The following is a 15,389-nucleotide window of genomic DNA, read 5'->3' on the forward strand; positions in this document are numbered from 1 at the left end:
TCTAGGCAAGGCTATATATATATATATATATATATATATATATATATATATATATATATATATATATATATATATATATTGGTTTTTATTAGGGTGACATCCTAACTATGACATCCTTATTGTACATCCTATCAAAAAGTGCATTTCAACAATGAATTAGTGTATGATTTTTTGTAGATATAATCTACTCTTCATGGATTATATCTCTACAAAAAATTAGCTCAATCCAATATTTCTAGCTTTGTCAAACTTAAAATTATTTCTAGACCGTTAGATAAACTTGCAAACTTAAACAATGGAAGATGACAAAGTTCCACATATTGGATTGAGCTAATTTTTTGTAGAGGTATAATCCATGAGGAGTAGATTATATCTACAAAAAATCATACACTAATTCATTGTTGAAATGCACTTTTTGATAGGATGTACAATAAAGATGTCACAGTTAGGATGTCACCCTAGCCAAACTGTATATATATATACGGTTTGGCTAGGTATACAGCCAAAATGGAAACAGCCATCTGACAGCCGAAATCTAACCGTTATATTTTATCAAATCCAAATCAGAAATCTTAAGCACGAAATTACGAAATTTCGAATTCAATCCATTTTCGGCTTCAAACATAAAACAATCGCGAAGGGTTTTCTCTCTCCTATTCCTCTCTCCAATTTTCTCTGAATCCAAACCCAACCATTTCAAATTCAACACCAAAACATCTCCAAATTCAAACTGAAAAGCTAGATTTTCCCTTCTCCCTTCTCCAAATTGAGCTGAAAAGCTGCCAAAGAAAGAAATATATGGAGGTTTTGTTCAAGATGTTGTTGGAATCTGTACTGAGGTACTACTCACTTCCCTTTCGAACTCATATTTTGTTTATTTTATTTTTTAATGCATTTTAATATGTATATTAAGGCATTAGCTAATGAATCCGGAGTCAGGTTAGGCCTCAGGGTGTATGCATAGTGTTGTTGATAGAAACTTTAGAATTTAAGAAGGATGAGTGGGAAAATTTTGCTAAACTGATGCTGCTGAAACGGATTGTGGTTTGTGGGATGAAGTACTCGGTAACATATGGCTGAGAGAAAATTTAAGTGCAGATAAGCAGATAGCTAGAAATGTGAAACTACTACTCAAAATTTGAAATCTCACTCTTGCAATTACGTAATTAACAGATATAGAGTGTTACCTAGTTCTACTAAAGTGAACTTGTTGACTGTATAGTTAGTGCTTACTTGTATCTGTATGGTAATAAGCTATAACTGATTTTAGATTCAAATTTAAGACATAAATTAAGTATTGAAATCAAAAAGAATTATGGTTTAGGAAAGGAGCTAATGTTGTCTTTCTATCTTTGTTATTGAAATTTAAGACAACTTATTCGCTAATCTGAAAATGACTTATTTATTTTTGGTTTTTCCAATACCATGTTATTTGTGATAGTGTGATGTTTATGCTTATGCATGCTGTGGCTAAGAAACTTCCAACAGTTGACATTGTAATCCGGCTGGCTTGTATTGTGTAAATTAATAGGATAATCAGAATTATTCTTACACTGATACACAATTTCAAAAACTAGCAGACATAACGTTCATGCTCTACGAGATTTAGACCTTATGTTGTTCTTGCATATATCTATATCCTGAAAACATATAACTTTTTGACTGAAAATTCTTTATCCTTGCAACGTATGAACCAATAAGATTACAACTATTTTGTTAGTCTAAGTGAGTCTACCACTGTTTTATATCTAGTTTAGCATTGCAACATGTTGAATGTGCTCGCTATCATGTTTTAAACAGATCTTCAGTACTTTCCTACACACTGAATATGGAGGTCCAGGAATGCTATTAGTAGTTCTTTTCATTGATATGGCTGACACCATCAATGAAAGAGGACTACCTGAGGGCCCACAAGCTGCGAGAACAACGGTAGTTTGGGCGCAGAAGCATGTCGACAAAGACTGGAATGAGTGGACTGGTGACGAAGATAACCAGTAGCAAAGCTTCTTTAAGTGTCCAATTCTCCGTGAGCATCTTGGTTCAAGTAAAGAATGAGTTAATCAAGCATGGATGACCAAATTAAATTGTGCCCTTCACCCCTTCTGTCATAATAGTTTCTTCTGGCACCATGCTGCAGGGATAAGGGATGGTGGAAGTGTGTCAGGTTCTGACTGAACTAGTATAGCAAATGAAGCGAAATTGTTGTTGTGAGATATGTAGTTCTTGCAAGTTGCAATGTTTAGAGAAAATTGAAAGCAGATAAGAGTATTTGGAACTCAATTATTTCCATTTTTTCTCTCTGTCTATTTTCCACCTTTGTACTCTTTTGGTTCTCTCCGAATCCTCTTTCAAATTATATTAGTCTGCAATGCATCAGGCCATCAGCCCGTGTGCTGTCTTGAGCAGATAGATGAGAGCGGATATTGTTTTCCTTCCGCCTTATAAAACTTGTACAATTTGAGGATCTTGATAACCGAAAAACCATATCATCCTTTGGTTCATATTTGATACTAAACTTGTGAAAAGAGGTGGAGTGGGGGGAATGTAAATATACTATTTGTCAGAGGGTTTGAGTGAATCAGTCAAATAGGTTTTGCATCACACTGCCTCCCGTATGTTAAGTGCTTATTTTCCCCCAATAGTAGGTGCATTGATCAGGCATATGCATTCCTCAAATTATTATTCACTGAATTGCTTGGGGATATTTTTCACTGAATTCCATGAGAGGTCCCAAAATTATATGAAATCCCATAGCATTGTCTCGATACGTCAATCCTTTTGCAACATCAATATGTTCAATGGCATACGAACCAGACATTGTAAAATTATGTACATATATCTGGACTTGCACAAGGTACCAAGAAAAGCAATGACAAAGATATCAGACTCATGGCAGAACACGCTTTCTTACAAAGCAATTTAGTTTGTAAATATCTGCCTCAAAAGTGTAATGAAACATGGTCTTTCTCCGACATTCTTTCCTGTAGTTACCATATACAATGTAAAAGAACAAAAGAACCGTGTTTTCTCTCTTTCAGTCATACTAATAAGCATCTAAAACAAGCTCATTAGTCCTTCCATCGGCTCTTCTCTACAATTTCTTCCCTGTCAATGAAACCCTATAGCATCTCCATTTCCTGCAAGTGGTTCTATTCAAGTAATTAACTGTAACTAAGACCAAAAAATGATATCCAAATTTTGGCTATCAGAATTTTGGCTTGAGTTTATACAATTCTGCCAAGAGCTTTAAGACCTTCTGTCAGGACCTTCTGATAGCTTAAACAAAGTGTGAGTTCTTCTGAAAGGAAAAGTTTGCTGAAACAAAGTGTGCTCCTAAAACTATTTTCTCAATAATATATTTCCAAGCAAGCAACTCAACAAATACTAAGAATGATCAAAAGTCTTACTGCTTCTTGCTAAAATGTTTCTTTAATGCTACTTCCACTTCCTCCTTAACTTGAAAGACCACGCAGTGAATGAATGAGCTAGCAGCAATAGTGTTCCTTGTGTTCATTCTCCAGACCCAAAGCTAAAATGTAGAAACTGATACGTGCAGGTACTTACCACAATGTTGTACGAAGCCTTAATTTCCTGCAAGATTAAGAATACTATCCAAAAAAACTGACAAAAAAAACTCTGCTAGAAAATCAACTGTAACTAAGACCAAAAAACTCTGACATAACTCAATCAACTGTACATTTCTTGTCTGCGCTAAATTAGCTAGACAGATCACTTACGTAGATAGGAAATTACTATCCAAAAAAAAAACGTAGATAGCTAATTTTCTCATTCCTTGCGTTACCAAGTGTACACCCTTACAGAACTCTCAGCTTGCATTAGTATTCTTAATAACATACCACGAAAACGCAATCAATAATCAATCCTTGACACACACCAACTACATTCATCGTAAGTGCCGAAGTTGTCCCAACAAGTAAAAACACCGCAAGATTCAATACATGGTGATTGAGCTGCAGTTTGAATATTCGCATCAGGCGATTGAGCTGACAAAAGGAATGGAGTAATCTTTGTCGCCATATTCTCCTCTCCAAACTACACACCACAACAAACCAATACAATCAAACAACAAACCAAAATAAACATTGCACCATAACAAACATGAGAAAACAAAAGGCAATAGCAACCTAGAAGAACAAAACAATGCGAACAAAGATATTGCTCCAGAAACACAATCACATTCTCAGCTCACTGTGGCTTCTTCTCAACCAGACTAACCAAAGTACGAAGCAAAAGCTCACATATTAAACCAGTAAGAACCCCAGTACCGACTTCAAAAACCGTTGTTACGCCAAACCCATTTTGATTCACAACAACTTCAAGGTAGAAATCCATCTACAACCACATTAGCAATTCCATCACGACGACTATACGAATTATATTTCAACACCACAATACATATTACCAATTCTTGCACTAAGTGCTTCACATCTAAATAGCAAAGATAAAATTAATAGGAAATACCAGTTTTGTTGTATGAACTTTTGTTATTAAAGGATCTTGGTAGATTCGAACCACCGTCATTTTTGGATATCTCCAAACTGCTATACCATTTCAGCTAAAGATCCACTATCATCGATTTGGATGTTTGCTCAACAAATTATTTCAAAAACAATGTATCCCAACTTAAAAAATCAGTAAAAACTCAATAAAAATCACTTAAAGACATTTTATCGAATACCTTAACAAGTTTGAAGGCTTCGAAATTCTTGAAGAATAATATCTTCCTCAAACTCTAAAACTATATTCGTTTGTTAAGTACAATAATTTATTCTCTTGAGTTCATTTGTTTGCACAAAAAAGATGAAACATATGAATTCAATGAATTAATCAGAGCAAGTGATATACCATTCGCTTTTCTAAACTGACAGAAAATAAACGAAGTTCTGAGATCGTACCCATTGTTAGAGCACTAGCAAATATGACAGCAAACATAATGATGGAAGCTCTTTTAAACAATGTAACCAATTTTCTTACGAAGAACTGCCCCCATAATCCAGCAATGACCGAAACTGCTATAAGATACAAAGCTATATAGCCCGAAACTGCTATTAGAACTAGATTAAATTCATATTTCATTCAACTAAATCTAGTTCCTGATGGTTTCGATTACGAGTTTGGAGAGAGGAATAGGAGAGAGAATAGCGAGTCAGAGAAAACCCAAACCCTTCGTGAGATTGTAGATTCGTTTGATTTTTTTGTGATCCAACGGTTGGATTTCGGCTGTCTGATGGCTGTTTCCTTTTTGGATATATATGATATACAGTCCCTCTCTTAAACGTAGGTACTTAAGATAATAATTAACGGAGTAAACCTCACAAGATATCCCACGAGATTTAGTCAATCCAAAAACTAAAAAACCCCACTCGTATCTCTCTTTCTCTTTTATTTTCTCTCCCATTTTTTACTCCCGTAACTCTTTCTCTCAACCAAAGGAACAAAAAAAAAATGAAAAAGAAAATAAACTCTCGTTGTTCTCTCTCTCACTTCCTCTGTTCACTCTTGTTTTTCTCTCTTTCCATCTTTTGTTAATAGCTTCCATGGAAAGCTCAATCTATTTAATATGGCAGCCTATTTTGTTTTTTTTTGAAGATTTTTTTGTTTGAAGTTATTTGAAGCAGCGGTGAAACTTGAAAGTAGAGGTAAGGGTATGGATATGTTGACTTCGATTTCATATTTCTGAAACTTATTTCTCGTATCAAATTTTGTTGTTAGTAATTTTATTTTGTATTAAAATTTTTTTTTGGGCATATGGCGTCTTGAATTTCAATATTAGGAGTGATGGGTATGTCAATGGGCATGATCTAGTGAAGCTGAAGTTGAATTTGGTTTTACGTTTTGTTGTTGGCTTTCTAATGGTAATTGGCGTGAGGGAGTAAACTGGTTTGTCAAGCACCAATGCATCTAGGATCGGAGTACTTAATTTCTATTGGAAAAGAACGTCATTTGATTGTCTTGATCTTGTACTATGGCTAATTAGTATTAACTACAATGCCTAGTCTGGTTTGCAGACAAACATAAGCATAATATCTCTTGTGTTTCTCTGTTTTCTGCTATTGGAATACAGAACAGGACAAAAAAAAAACATAAAAGTTCAAGTGACAAGATCAGCTTAAGTTTTCAAAGTAGAAAAGACAAGTGACTTACCGATTTGGTTATGAGCCGAAGAAGAGAAGTCGTAAAAGCTTAGCAGTAATCAAATAATACATTTTGAGAAATGAGATGTGGAGTATTATTTGGAGAATTGATGAGATGTTGAGCAGCCTACATTGTTTACTGGTTTTTATAAAGTGCCGATAAACACATTCACGAGTGGATCTTTAGCTCAAACGGTAGAGCACTTTGGAGTTATCCAAAGATATGGTGGTTCGAATCCACCAAGATCCTATATTGTTGTTGAGACTTCCTCATTTTGGTTCAAGATTGTACAAGCACATGCACTTTAGTGTCATTTTCTAGCAAGCACAATCAATCATTTATGGATATGAGGGTGTATAAATAGCTTAAATTTAGGTCCTTCATCACTGCTGCTGTTGCCCTTTGTATTCCTTGTCAGAATTTCCCTACATACTTCTGTTCCTGGGTACATGCCATCACTGATCACTTCATTCCTCCCTTCACTCTCAGCACTTCTGTTTCTAGCTTTGTAGCTGTTTTTCCTTTTCGGAGATTGCCACCCATTGTCATCACAAACCAGTTGCTAAGTGATAATTTTGTCAGAGATGCACAGTGATTAAGGCTATAAGGACCTTTGTAAGTAATGACCGTGTGAGGTTTCCCCTTGAAGAACCATCCCTATTAGCTTTTGTGATTCCTAGTGGTGGTCTGCTCCAGTAGCATTCTAGTATCTTTGGCGCTCTTCTGAGTTTGCATTGGACACTAAAAGCATTGAGAACAGCAAGGTCTTGAACTGAGTTGTCCGTGAGCCCATTGGAAAGCTTATTATGAGCTCTCTTAACTGCACTTAAGAGCTGCAAGCAAATGAAGCCGAAATTGGATTTACTCCCATCATAGTTAATCTTATTACTATTCTTCCAAATTTTCACTAACAATGTGATGGCAGTAGCACGTACTCCACATATCTTTAACAAGTCTGCTTCTAGTTTTACAAGTAAGCATCATGTCAGAAAAGTTTATTTAATAAAGGTTTTCTCTAAAGTTTATCTAATAAGTCATGTGGGTTTATTAATAAGTTTATTTATTAACCAACAGATGTCAGAAAAGTTTATTTAATAAGTCTGCTTCTAGTTTATCTTTAACAAGTCTGCTTCTAGTTTCTGGGGACATATCAGAGTAAATTTGCCTCAAGACAGCAAATCAGCATGAAGAAAAAGTAAAGGAAAATAACAATGCAGTTCAAGCGTGCAATAACCATCGCAAAAGAGTAATTGAGCTCCCTACCATTCACTTAGTTACTACACACTTGTGCCCTTAGAGTACAAATGCTTCACTATCCAAAAAAAAAGTTACTACACACTGAGAACATTTCTGCCGATCAAGTGATTTGAGGATTCAATATAACTCAATCATGGTACCACCAACAACAACTAAACCACAAATGTCAATTTAATGCAGAATAAAGTAAAGGCTAAAAATGTTGACAAAATATTGATCGTCTGAAAAGAAAAAGATCATTCTCTATGCTGATATACACAAGTCTCTACAATGAGCTCAAACACTGACAATATCTGATTACCATGTCTCCCATTCATTCATAAAGTTATTTCACATTGATCCAGCAATTGAGTTACGTAGCAAATATGCAGTCTGATCTTGCATCATAGAAGTGCATTGTGCCTCAAGTTGATCATCAAGATCATGCAATTCTTCCAAAGCTTTACTCTGTCCGGCACAGAATAACCAATCATTTTTCTCTTCACGTCTAATATGATTGTGTATCACACAAGCAGCTAAGACCAAATCCCTTTGCCATGTACTTTATGCATATCAATGCAAAGCTCCATCACCTAATATCAAGCAAAAATTCAATACAACAAAGAGTAAAAGCAATACAATACTATCTAAAAGGTAAAAAATAATACAAAAAATCAGTGTACCCGAGGCAGAATAAGAATCATCATCACTATTAGAATTTGTATTAGTTTCATCCTCCTCATCACATGAAAAAATTTGTGAAGCTTGTTCGCTGCAAGGAAATTAACATAACAAAGAATATGTGAATGCACTTTTAGGATTAAAAATGAAGAAATAATAAATTGGCATTTCTTACCCATTGTTAAGCATTGGACAATTCCTTTTGTCATGAGATACTCCAATCTTATTACATCCATTGCACCGCCTGCCTTTACTTTGCTTCCCCTTTCTGAGTGCCTTCTCTTTTCCCCTCTTAAGCCTTTTTCCGCAACCTTTTGACCTTGCTTGACTCGGTTCAGTATAATTATTTTCCAGATTAGAACTCTTATTTATAGGAAAAATATTTTTATCGCGTGTTGCTGCTACACTTGTGCCACAATCAACTAACTTCTTAATCTCTCCAAGTGCACTACATAAAGCATCTGTATACATTTTAATTGCTTCTTTACTTCTAAGAGCTTCATCAACTACAACTGTAGACATTTGAATCAGTTCGTTCCTCGTCAAAAGGTATAATTGATTATCTTTTATCTCCATTCCACCATCATCAATGACTGTCTCTGATTTTGCACTTTTACACCATCTCTTTAAAATGTATTGGTCTGGCAATTTATCAAAATCATGCATCTTGTTCAAATATGCCAAAATATGTCTACAAATGACCCCCGCACTTTCAAACATTTTGCAACTGCATGAAGCCAAATCCAAATCTTTTTTTATAACAAACTTCCCGCACTCTATACGTTTCCACCACTTTCTTCCCCAAGATTTTCCTTTCAACTTTATAAACACAACAACTGTCATCGTCACTAAGAAGCTCAAATCTATAGTTCAAGCTCTCCCACAACTCATCTTGAAATTTAAAAAACAACTCAAGTGTATAAACATCAGCCATATGTACCAAAAAATTATGGGGCATTTTCAATTTGGGCTTCTCAATCATATCTTTGTTATCAGCCATTAATTCTTCATGGCGTTGGTGCATAATTCCCCTACCAAATTGAATCATTAAATCTACTAAAGAATTTTCCTTTGAAACATACCTCTTGTAGAATGAATGAGCACTTTCTGCTCGCTGGCTACTTGACATACCAGCAGAGAAAATATGATTCACATATGCAGGCACCCACTGTGAACGGATATCGTACATTGACTGTAGCCATTTGTTTTCATGTAAACCACTCCTTTGAACAAGATCATTCCATTTGGAGTCAAACTCGTCCTTCGTCTCACATCTCCATATGCAACTTGAAAACTCACCATAGTACTCAGTATACTTAACTATATCTAATCTCTCGGAAAATTTCGTTAATATGTGCCAACTACAATACCTGTGACAGAGTACCCAAATCTTTAGTATGTCAAAAGAAATAAAAATAAAATAAAATAAAAGAAAAAATTACAATACCTGTGATAAGTAGTTGAAAGAACTTGAGAAATGGCTTTTGTCATTGCTGGATCCTGATTTGTTATAATCATCTTCGGCGCGTCGCTTGGCATAGCTTCTAAAAATTGGTCGAATAACCAACAAAACGACACTGCGGTCTCATCACATAAAAAAGCACAAGCAAATAAAATAGTTTGGCCATGATTATTAACCCCAAATAATGGTGCGAAAATCAATCCATATCGATTGGTCTTATAGGTAATATAAAAAATAACCACATCTCCAAAAAACTTGTATGCTCGCCTAGAGGTTGCATCTGTCCAAAAACAACGAGTAATTCTTTGTTCAGCATCTGCCTCAATTTTAAAAGTGAAAGAAGGATTCTTTCCTTGTTCCAATTTTAAATACTCGTGAAACATATCTCCATCGTGGCCCTTCATCTCATTACGCTTGTTCCTTTTCTGGTTATATAAATCCTTCTGTATAAAACCAATGTTTTCTATCCCACCTGACTGCACTCCAAGCAAGCTGAATTGTTGATGTTGTGGTATATTAACCATGCTAAGTTGTTGCGTTAAACATTTTTGGGCATTAGAAAAGCCACGGTGAGATCTCAGAAAGTGTACTCTACTCGGAGTTGACAACGAGTGAGTATGCCCCTCAATGAACATACTAACTACAAATGCACCGGATTTTGTCTTCGTCACTGCTACTTTTGCTTTACAATCTTCTTTTATATTACCCGGCGCCTTTTTGCCCAACATCGGCTACTAGTAAACTTTTTCCTTGTTTATAACAAACATATTCCTTTCTTACTGTTACACCATCCTTCTTCTGTTGAGTCCAACTACGTATACTAAATCCAGCTATTTTTGCATATGCGTTGTAAAAGTTGTAAACGTCATCCAATGATTCAAAATTTTGACCTACTTTTGGCTTCACGTCATTTGATTCTTGAGGAGTATAGATCTCACAATTTTCAGCACCTAAGCTCCCACTCTCTGCATCGAGTTCCGAATTCTCCATCACTATAACCTAACACATAAGAAAAAATTAAACTTATTACCAAAAAATACCATATAGTAATAATTAATTATTTGTTTTAGTATAGCAACATCTCATCAATTCTCCAAATAATACTCCACATCTCATTTCTCAAAATGTATTATTTGATTACTGCTAAGCTTTTGCGACTTCTCTTCTTCGGCTCATAACCAAATCGGTAAGTCACTTGTCTTTTCTACTTTGAAAACTTAAGCCGATCTTGTCACTTGAACTTTTATTTTTTTTTTTTGTCCTGTTCTGTATTCCAATAGCAGAAAACAGAGAAACACAAGAGATATTATGCTTATGTTTGTCTGCAAACCAGACTAGGCATTGTAGTTAATACTAATTAGCCATAGTACAAGATCAAGACAATCAAATGACGTTCTTTTCCAATAGAAATTAAGTACTCCGATCCTAGATGCATTGGTGCTTGACAAACCAGTTTACTCCCTCACGCCAATTACCATTAAAAAGCCAACAACAAAACGTAAAACCAAATTCAACTTCAGCTTCACTAAATCATGCCCATTGACATACCCATCACTCCTGATATTGAAATTCAAGACGCCATATGCCCAAAAAAAAATTTAAATACAAAATAAAATTACTAACAACAAAATTTGATACGAGAAATAAGTTTTAAATATGAAATCAAGTCAACATATCCATACCCTTACCTCTACTTTCAAGTTTCACCATTTGCTTCAAATAACTTCAAAAAAAAAAAAAAAAAAAAAAAAAAACAAAATAGGCTGCCATATTAGAATAGATTGAGCTTTCCATGGAAGCTATTAACAAAAGATGGAAAGAGAGAAAAACACGAAAGTGAACAGAGGAGGAAGAGAGAGAGAACAACGAGAGTTTATTTTTTTTTTCATTTTTTTTTTGTTTGGTTGAGAGAGAGAGTTACGGGGAGTAAAAATGGGAGAGAAAATAAAAGAGAAAGAGAGATACGAGTGGGGTTTTTAGTTTTGGATTGACTGAATCTCGTGGGATATCTTGTGAGGTTTACTCCGTTAATTATTATCTTAAGTACCTACGTTTAAGAGAGGGACTATATATATATATATATATATATATATATATATATATATATATATATATATATATATATATATATATATTCTTTCTCTAAAAAATAACTACTTAAGTTAACTTTAAAATAAGAACGTAAATAAAATTTTACCAATAAAAAATTCAAATATATTCTTTTGTGAATATGATCTACTAACCATAAAAAACATCTCTATAAAAATTCAATTTGTTTGACAATTTTTAACATTGGCAAAAAATGATTGCAAAAACTAAATATTTCTAGACTATTAGATATTTTTTCAAAAGTGGACAACAATTTTTATCTAAGTTAGAAAATATCAAACGAGTTGAATTTTTGTAGAGATTTTCTTTATGGTTAGTAGTAAATCATATGTACAAAAGATTAGGTTTTAAATCATTTTGTAGGTGAAGTTATAGGTGATTTAGATTTGATACTTATTTAATGTCCTTATTTAAAGTCATTTTAAGAGATATATATATATATTATTATTATTATTAATTATGAGATCTCATATATAATTTGGTATATATCCCGAAACCAACCTTACAAAGTTACAAGTGATAACCTAGTTACCTAGGATATTGAATTTTAACAACTAGAGTACTTGACAAGGATGACTACTGATTATCGAAAAAAAAAACATTGATGACTACCAGTCATAGCTGCATAGCCTTATCATAGGAATTATCTTGGCATTATGTTCTTAGATTCTATATGTTATAGGGTCATCACTACTCCAAAGAAGTTCCCTTCTGAGCTAGACATGTTACCTAATTAACTCCATATTTTGAGGTCCAAATGCAAGACATGATATATATGATTGGTACATAAAACTTGGGATAGTTAGCTAGCATACATTTTCTACCCACTAGCACTATTATTAATCACAATACACCAAATAAATGAATCTAATTAGACGATCGGACAACAATCAAGGTGGGATAATACGAACTTTGATCAACATCACAATTCACTTGATCAAAACTCTCTAAAGTCAAGATCCTACAGCTGGCTCTGGCCAGCTCCTTTTCTTCATCTATAACAAACCTAATGAAAACAATAAAAGATCATTGTGTTTGCGTAGTGATTCATGACTACAACATCTCAAGCTGTACTCAAAACTATATATTATTTGGAGCTCATTTTATTTTTAGCAAATCGCAGTAATGTCAAATGGCGTCATTACTACTCTATCAGAGGATACATAAATGCCACATGATCCAGTGCTCCCTCCACCCAACCCTTTTGAATTCGATACATAAACAAACCCCTAAAACATCTTGACATATCACATGTCACCATTTACAATTATATTTCGTCAGTCTTTAATTAGTAAGTGTTTCATCATAATATTATTGTCTTGTATATATATAGAAGACAAAAGCATATAATCATCTTGAAGAGGGTGATAAGAAATGGATATCATGAAGGTTGAGAGAGAAATACCATTTCTTGATCTTACAAAAGATCCAAAAGACTTGGAAGAAGGGAGTGATGGTTGGAAATGTCTAAGTAAGAAAGTAAGAGAGGCATGTGAAGAGTATGGGTGTTTTCAAGTTAAATACAATAAGCTCCCTACACACCTAGGTGAAGAGATGTTCAAGGCATCAAAGGAACTGTTTGATCTTCCTGATGAGATTAAGGTCAAGAACTTGAACTCTAAACCTTACTATGGCTACATTGGCAAGATTGATGCAGTTCCACTGTATGAGAGCTTGGGGATTGAAGACGCGACCACTGTTGACGGGGCACGAACTTTCGCCCAACAGATATGGCCTGATGGCAATCCTGTTTTTTGGTAAATCTCTTCCTTTCTTTGCTGATAAATATGTACATGATTGTTTTTTACTTTTAGCATTGGCAGCTCAATCATAAATAGAACATCACCACAGGAATAAATATATGAGGAATAACTTCCGAAGCATGACAAAGGAATTCAACCTGATGTAACATACTTCCAAAATGATATGTCTCTAATATCTCCTTATTTTTAAAATGTACTTGCCTCCAAAGAAATTCTGCATATATGTATGTAGTTCTGCATAATTTTGGATGCATAGACAGCTATTGTAGAAATGAAAATGTGCCTCAAGAGTCAAGCCCATACCCCGGTCGACGACTCTCAAAATTTGGTCTTCACAAATTGAGGATCAACCTGACCTGCTGGTAAAGACTAATTTTGATGCTTCAACCCAGTTTTCGTTGGGCTGTCATCATTCCGCCGACAAACTGTAGTTTTGGGACAAGTACCCATGTACTTGCGTTTGCTCTGTCTATATTCAGATATTCAAATTCAGCTCAAAATTAAAGTCAACTTCACTAAACCCACCTAAATTGGCTGTTATAACACTTGCACTTGCTAACACTATTTTTTCCATTTTTATTTTTTGGCTTATCTTCTGGGCGGGGGTTATCAGCGAAACTGTCAACTCCATCAGCAATAAATTGTATGATCTAGAGCTACTAGTTCTGAAAATGGTAATGCAAAGCTTTGGGGCCGAAAAATACTACAATTCCTACGTTGAAAGCAATAACACCATCGTTCGAGTAAATGGATACAAAGCTCCCCACAGCAATGATTTACAAATGGCTCTTGCACCTCACACAGATAATAGTTCCTTAACAGTTCTGTGCCAAGAGTCTCAGGGTCTCGAAGTGCTCTCAAAGGAAGGCGAATGGCTCCGAGTTGCTCCATTACCTGGTGCATTCGTAGTTTTTGTTGGCGAAGCACTCAAGGTGCGTGTTTTTGCTTACGTCTTTTCAATTTAACAATGCAGTTCATGTCAAAATTAAATCATGATCAAAATGTGGAATTCACTAGGCTTGGAGCAACGCGAGACTTCATACAGCAAAACACAGGGTGATGACAAATGGAGACAGACAGAGGTACTCATTCGGATTGTTCTTAGCACCGAAGGAGGGAGCAGTGATTGAAATACCTGAGGAACTAGTTGACAAAGAACACCCTCTACTCTATCGACCTTTCAATTACATGGACTACCTTAACTACTACGCCTCTAATCTTCACATGGACAATGTACTGGAGGTTTATGCTGGAGTTTAATTAAGACACTTTTTAATCCATGAATGTCTATATTTCTGAATGTGTATTTGTGTTAAAAATTGAGTTTGTTCCAGTTCACTTCAATCAGGGGAAAAAAAAATGTTGTTGAATATCTGTTTCTCTTTCTCCTCAAAAGATTTTCATGCATTGGGTTAGTTCTTAATCACTCCTCCTATAAGTTACAGTGATTTGTGAATTTACGGTGTATTATTTCACCCTTCAGTTTGAGCATTAGGAACAGATTTTTTCCTCATTAACTAGAGCAACTCATGCTTATCGTCCTTGGGATTATCTATTTGTCTTTGATTCCAATCTCTAGACTATATGATAGCCGGGTTTGTAGGAACCACACTTCTCAACCGAACAATGTATTTATAATCTCTCAATTTTAAGATTTTAGAACCACCTCCCTACATTTATTTAAATTACATCTCTCCTATTTATTAATTACAATTGGCTTCCTGATCTCTATTTAAATTGAACCACCTCCTTCTTCAATAATTTTAGGATAGTCTTCTTAATTTAAAAGCTAAAATTTATGTATAGGAATTGTATATTTTTCCCATTTTTAAAAAATTGTTTCTTTTTTCTTAGTGAGAAATTCACAAAAAATTGTTTCTCCTTAGTTTTTCTAACAATTTTCATTTTATTTCTTCACAACTTGGCGAACTGATGCGTAGCACAGGACACATGCTAGTAGCCTATAAACAAGAGGTTTTGTG

At 34.6% G+C, this 15,389-nt stretch overlaps 1 protein-coding gene and 2 long non-coding RNA genes across 3 annotated transcripts; 2 read left to right on the plus strand and 1 right to left on the minus strand.

Moving 5' to 3' along the window:
• The first annotated feature begins 602 nt into the window (after positions 1–602).
• LOC147510778 (uncharacterized) lies at positions 603–2,473 on the plus strand. The gene is made up of 2 exons (XR_015219016.1): positions 603–839; positions 1,801–2,473. It is a non-coding gene; the product is annotated as an uncharacterized LOC147510778 (long non-coding RNA).
• A 1,185-nt stretch (positions 2,474–3,658) lies between these two features.
• LOC147510779 (uncharacterized) lies at positions 3,659–5,280 on the minus strand. The gene is made up of 3 exons (XR_015219015.1): positions 4,917–5,280; positions 4,146–4,353; positions 3,659–4,053 (listed from the first exon to the last, which is right to left on the minus strand). It is a non-coding gene; the product is annotated as an uncharacterized LOC147510779 (long non-coding RNA).
• A 7,480-nt stretch (positions 5,281–12,760) lies between these two features.
• Positions 12,761–14,779, plus strand: LOC147510780 (putative 2-oxoglutarate-dependent dioxygenase AOP1). The gene is made up of 3 exons (XM_086599343.1): positions 12,761–13,401; positions 14,021–14,339; positions 14,425–14,779. Exons 1-3 carry the CDS (start codon positions 13,019–13,021, stop codon positions 14,665–14,667), a joined length of 945 nt encoding a protein of 314 aa, XP_086455469.1. The 5' UTR covers positions 12,761–13,018; the 3' UTR covers positions 14,668–14,779.
• The last annotated feature ends 610 nt before the right edge of the window (positions 14,780–15,389 follow it).

This window comes from Coptis chinensis, chromosome 3 (genome assembly GCF_015680905.1).
Source record: "Coptis chinensis isolate HL-2020 chromosome 3, ASM1568090v1, whole genome shotgun sequence".
Lineage (NCBI taxonomy): Eukaryota > Viridiplantae > Streptophyta > Magnoliopsida > Ranunculales > Ranunculaceae > Coptis > Coptis chinensis.